The sequence below is a fragment of the Mustela nigripes genome, chromosome 1, assembly GCF_022355385.1.
Source record: "Mustela nigripes isolate SB6536 chromosome 1, MUSNIG.SB6536, whole genome shotgun sequence".
NCBI lineage: Eukaryota > Metazoa > Chordata > Mammalia > Carnivora > Mustelidae > Mustela > Mustela nigripes.
The window spans coordinates 156,632,851-156,639,569 of NC_081557.1; the positions used below are offsets into that span (position 1 = coordinate 156,632,851).

The 6,719-nt window shown below is 33.1% G+C and overlaps 1 protein-coding gene across 1 annotated transcript in view; it reads left to right on the forward strand.

Moving 5' to 3' along the window:
• Nucleotides 1-5,619: 5,619 nt before the first annotated feature.
• The window catches only part of GRID2 (glutamate ionotropic receptor delta type subunit 2), a 1,183,642-nt gene continuing 1,182,542 nt past the window's right edge, over nucleotides 5,620-6,719 (forward strand). Inside the window, exon 1 of the mRNA XM_059414235.1 lies at nucleotides 5,620-5,749. Coding sequence (XP_059270218.1) covers nucleotides 5,620-5,749 — 130 coding nt within the window. The remainder of the gene's footprint in view (nucleotides 5,750-6,719) is intronic.

A 6,719-nucleotide genomic window follows, 5' to 3' on the forward strand; every position in this document is an offset into this window, starting at 1 on the left:
GGTTATGTTTTTCCATTTTTATGGCTAAGTATTATTTTTCAAACATTCTAACAATTATAAGAAGTCTTGAGAGTGAATGAGCCATTGGAAAAGAAATAAATTTTTTCTTCAAATAGATGCTGTTTCTACATTCTCTTTGTTGCTAAGTCCTTATGTGCATTTTTAAGATTTAATGTTTTGTAAAAGAGAATTGTAGAATGAAAAGTGTTTAAATTTAAAAAAAAATATTTTATTTATTTGAGAGAGAGAGACAGAGAGAGCACAAACAGGTGGAGGGGCAGAGATATAGGGAGAAGCAGACTCTCCGCTAAGCAGGGACCCCAATGTGGGACTCTATGCCAGGGATCGACCTGAGCTGAAGGCAACGGCTTAACCAACTAAGCCACCCAGCCGTCCATAAGGTTTACAACTTTTGAAGTAATTCTGTTATTTCCCTTGTGATTTTTCCTTAAATTATGTGTTCACAGTGAACACCAATCTCTGAAAGAGGTTTCCTAAGGACATTTAAGAGGCTTCATTTATTCTATGTAATTTATAGAGTAAATTATTTAGCTCTTGGTTCTGAGACAATCATCTTCATCATCTAAAGTGGTGAAGTGGAAAGTACATCAGATTTGGAGTCTAAAGCAAAAGTTTTGTTCCTGGATCCGGCTCTTAAGCAATTTCTCTAAGCAAATATTTCTGAATTATAAAATAGGGTTTTAAAAAAAATGTCTAAATTACTTTACAGGTTTATTGTGAGATTCTAGTAGGTGATTGATTAGAAAATCTATATGATCTATTAAGTGATGGCATTTATTTTTAAATCCCATATTCATCAGCATGGAGGCCCATACCCTAGAACTGAAGCTTCTGTTTCTTCCAAAATGGTTTTATTAGTTTGAATAAATGAAGTTTAGCACCACTGGGAAGCGTTGGAAGGTGCAAAATTTGTTTGAGTTAATACTTAAGTAAACTTCAAAGTGATTAGCAAGAACCTAATAAAATTCTGAGGATATCAGACTGATTGCTACAAAAGAATATTAAAGAGTCATTGTATAAAAACTTTAATTACTGGCCATGCATTAATTGATATACATCAAATATATTTGCTATCGCATTGAATAAAATACCTTGTTTTCTCCTTATGATACTGGTGTGCCGTAATAGCATCTGAATTTTACATTAATAATATATATGATTTATTTATAGTTTATATATATAAACTGCTTACTCAAAGTGTGAACTGTGTGCAGCACAAGGATACATAAGCACACAGAAAGAAATAGACTTTAGATTTTTATCTTATCTGTCCTGGGTAATAAAAGAGATTCCTTTAACTCACATGAAAATAACTATATTATTTACTTAGTTTTTAACTTAGGGAAACTGTACATATAGATGGAGCTAAGTTCTAGAAATATAAAGATCTCCATCTGTGATCATCCCTCCCTTGAGGAGATTTTATTCCAGTGGAATAAGATGTGTAAATTCTAGTAGTCAGAGATGGTAGTGGCATGTGTTCATACCAGAATAGCTTGAAGAAGAACTTGATTCTGCTCATGTAGGCAAGATTTTTTTTCTTTTGCTATGATTATCCTGGAGTAATTACCATAGTAAATGCTGTGGCACCACTAACACCCACATAGTCGCATTCCTTCTGTTTATGTGAAAGGCAGCACCATTGAGTTGGTACTCAATTTTTTCCATGAATGCATTATTTAAAAATACTTTATCTATGAACATAGCTGAAATTGTATACCATAAACTTGAAGATTCTAATTTTTGCCAATTGTTTCCAAATAAGCTGTGTAAAATGATAAGGGGAAATAAATATTTAATAATGTTTTGAACAGTTATATACCCTAACTTTTGCACATATTTTGATTCTCATTTTTATTAACTTTTATTTGTTTAGACCTAAAGCCCCCATAAAACTCCACTGTATATAGACCTAAAGCTCCCATAAAATTTCACCTTGTATGGGATTTCACCATAATATATATTTTTTATTATTATTATTATTTTTTATTAATTTTTTATTTTTTATAAACATATATTTTTATCCCCAGGATGGGATTGGGAGGGAGACAAACCATAAGTAACTCTTAATCTCACCATAATATTTTAAACATAGAACCATATGATGTGGCTTAAACTTGTGGTTAGCTTTGGAAAATAAATTACTTTTGAGCCATATATATGGATTTCAGACTGATTGCTACAAAATACTATTTAAGAGTTATTATGTAACTTTTGAGCCATATTTTATATATATATGTGTATATGCCAGATTTAATACATCAAATTAATATTAATATTATGACTCATACATTAAAATTTTTAAGATTCTGCAAAGACATACGGGCTTGTCTCCAGTTCTCAGGACTGATCAGAAACAGTAAGATCAAATTTCGGTTAAGTCACATTTTTTACTAGCTCTGAATCTGTGTATGTTAACTCTCTTTATAAACCTCAATCTTCCCATCTGTAAAATTTACATAGTAATAATAGCCATGGTCATTTAAAGTTCAGTCTTTAGGAGTAAGTTTTGTTTTTTTTTTAATAAAAATTAGAAAAAAACATAAAAGCAAGTGGCATGTAATAGGTACTCAGTAACCAATAGCTATGAAAGATCATCATCCATCATCGTATTTCTGACTTGAACGACTAAAAATATATGAATCCATACACAAATGGCCATAATGTAATTATAGTCACTTTTTTTGTGGTTTAAAGAGATTTAAATCAGAGATTTAAAGTTCCTCCTAAAGACAGGCTTACTACCTATAGAGAAGCGGATTAAAATTCACCTGACTATAGGAGCTTTTTCAAGGTATATTAATACCTAGATAGCTTTTAAATTGACTTTATTTGAGTGAATCTGTAGTCCCTTCTTTCAGCACATACATGTACACACATGGATCACATATTTAGTGAAGCTACTTCTTAGATTTTATTTTATTTTCTTTAAAAGATTTTATTTATTTATTTGACAGATAAAGATCGCAAGTAGGCTGAGAGGCAGGCCCAGAGAGAAGAGGAAACAGGCTCCCCGCTGAGCAGAGAGCCCGCTGTGGGGCTCTATCCCTGGACCTTGGGATCATGACCAGAGTCAAAGGCAGAGGCTTTAATCCACTGAGCCACCCCGGTGCCCCTACTTCTTAGATTTTAATATGTGATATGGCATTGATTGTGGTATTCTGAAGTTCAGAATATATTTTAGAAAGTTCTTTTCTACCTAAAATTCAGGATAATAACAGCACCATCAGCACCAACAACAAATCAGCAGAATCATCACAATAACTCTCATTCAGTAAAAAAGGCTTATTATGTACGAGGTCCTGTTCCGAAGTCTTCATACATATTGCATCATTTAATCCTGACAGTCCTATGAAATAGTACTATAATTATCCAGATCTAACATGGGAAATTTAAGGCCCACAGAGGTGGAGTAAAGGGGTAACATCCATTCATTGCTAAGTATAAGTCAGGATTTGATCTCAGGCAGTCTGTCTGTAGCACCTCCTTCAAAACAATAGGCTATACATGATATTACAAAGTTTTATTGCCTATTTTTAATTTATAGCATTAACAGCTATTAATCCATGTTGTTTTAGTCAAATAATAGTCTAGTGTAAGTTTCAATTATGATTGTGACTAGCATATTGTTTCTTTGGATTAGAAAATTTATGACAACCAAGCATTTCTTGACCAGGAACCTCGTACTGAATTTCTCTTCAAAATATTTTTAAGGATTTTTTTCTGAACTCTAAATGAGCTATCAGAAAGTGATTTGAAAATTGGAACCAAGGAAATTGTGTTCAATTCATACTGAGAGTATGAATTGTAGCACACAGTAGTTAAGAAACTGACGGCCAATGTACTTTATACTTAGTGGATATAGTTTTGTAAAATACAAAATAATAAGGAATAAATGAATCATTGATAACCCTAATACCTAAAACTATTAACTATATACTTGATATTTAGATAGTAATGCATAGTATTTGTACCATATAGACACAGGCAAAATAATGTCAAAGACGTAGCTAATAGTAAAATAATTGGGAACATGAGAGTTTTGGATTTATCTTTGTCTTTAATATAATTTATCTAATAGAAAATTTATATAATTCAAGTTTTAATAATGGCTGTGTTTAATACACGCTTACCAAATTCCTGGAAGTACAACAACAGCAGGCTCTCACAACAGGCAGTAGGAACAGGATGCCAGGTTTTTCCTAGTGTCCATGATTAGTGGGCAACTCCCATTTATTTTCTCCAGACAGAACTCTCTTATGAAGGATAGGAGGGTAAGGAAGATGCCAGTTGTGCAGGATTAAGAAGGAGACTGGAAATTTTCCACCACTCTGCTCACTAACTGTTACCAAAACAAAACAAAACTGTTTGTTTTCTTCTGTTTCCCCTCACCCATAACTGCTGTGGCACTACTTCCAAATGCGGATTCTCAAGGGTTCTCTAGGGCAAATTGGATCCCTTACTGCTCCTCCCTTGGCAGGCATTTGTGTGGAGACTATTCTGCTAAATCAGTTGTTAGTACTCTAGTCTTCTCAAATCTACTGAAATCTTGTATTGTCTTTTAAATTCTTTCCTTTTCATTATTTGTTGCAGTTCATTCTTACATCATTAATTGAGGGTGAGAGGTGGCTATTGAAGAGGTATATACAATAACTTTCTAGTTTCAGTCCTTTCATATTTAGTCAGAAATTTGGTACTTCTGTTTTTTACTACATACAAAATTTATTAAAAATAGATTACAAATTAAATACAGTAGAAATGGCAAAGTACAGCAGTTTTGATTTTTTTTTCTACAGTGATATACAGTTATGAAAAGCACATATTCACATTTGGCCCAATTATCTTAGGATCATCAAATCCATCTCTTTACAGGTTTTATAGCCACACGTACAAATATCCTTGTATGTAAATATTTATACATATTTGCATGTATTTATGTGTTTGTTGTTTTTCTATATATTGACAAAATAGTAGTTCATCTGCATCTTTTTTCATTAAGGAAAGGGTGGATTTAGTCCCCATAAGGCTGCCAGTGTTCTCAAGCTATCTGGAAGGAGCCTGCTTTTCCTAGAACCTCTAGAGCAGGCATTCACATCTTTCATAAACATTTAGAACCGTTTCTTAGATGTTTATTATAATCATAGGTTTCACCAAATATAATTAATACAGAGAAAATGATACAAAATATGGAATAGCACATATTCCGCAACACCTTTGTGTATGTTGACGTGTATGTAGTTAAACACTATTTTAAAAAGTGTTTGTTTTTGTAGTGGGTACTTTATCAACCCATGTATTTTTTTTCCTGTGAAGTGTACTAAAAAAAAAAAAAAAAATCAGTCCTGTATCTTCAGATTTGCAAAATGTATAGGCATCAGGGTCTGAGGATTTTGATTATGTCAAACACCCTGGGAAGTAATAAATATTTTTGTGGTGTCAGGTGCTCCATCTCACTGTGTATACCACAGAAGATCATTTCCAACCTTCTCAGTACACCTGTCATCTTGTATATTGCTGTAAATCATCCCCATTGTGCTGCTTCAAAATGTTTCACATGTAACACCCCTAGGTATTCAATTAAGCACTGGGATTTTCAGAATGGTGTCGAAAGTGGTGGGGAAAGTGGTGGAAAATGGAGTTGGATATAACATGCCTCTTGCTGTCAGGCACGATTTCTTCTCAGGTAGCCAGAATGCCCGTTATAGGTTTATAATGATCCATAGAGAAGGTGATGAATAGAAAAGGACATAAGACTACTAGTGTGCTTTTGGGGAAATGTGTTCTAGACATATAAAAATTAGGTTTGGTGGATTTTAATAACTGAGTACTAGATCACTAAAATAACTGAGGAGCATAGCTTTAAAAATGTGATTTTTTCTTCTTTATTTAGAAAACCATCAAGGATAAAGAAGAGTGTAGGTGTTTATTCACAATAGCATAATGAAAGTAATTATATCATTCTTCACTTAAACATTTCCTAAATTTTAATGTAATGTTTTTAGGAATCCATTTAGGAAGTAGTGTTAGAATTATTTCTAAGCTTAGATGACTGCAACACTGTGATAAAATGGTGTTTCCTTAGTAGTGTAAAACATTTCCAAACTTGTAATATTGTCCAAGTGCATATTGTAAAGTCTTGAGTCTAGACATCCATCATTTTACAGAATAAAATATAAGGAAATCAGCTAAACAATACTTAGCCAATTTTCTACTGATCTATTTCTGGGTGTATAGAGTGAGTAGAAATCTTTAAAAATTGCTGCCCTGAAACTTGCATAGCTCAAGTTTCCATTTTTATGCTTCATCCTATCTCCATATGCATTCTTCTTTGCACATATCATAAATTGCTTAGAAATTCTAAACTCATTATTTTATGTCTCCATTTTCTTTTCTTTCTTCTTCTTTTTTTTTTAATATAATTTTTTATTTTTTATAAACATGTATTTTTATCCCCAGTGGTACAGGTCTGTGAATCACCAGGTTTACACACTTCACAGCACTCACCAAAGCACATACCCTCCCCAATGTCCATAATACCACCCCTTTCTCCCAAACCCCATCCCCCCAGCAACCCTCAGTTTGTTTTGTGAGATTAAGAGTCACTTATGGTTTGTCTCCCTCCCAATCCCAACTTCCTTCGTTTATTCTTCTCGTACCCACTTAAGCCCCCATGTTGCAACACCACTTCCTCATATCAG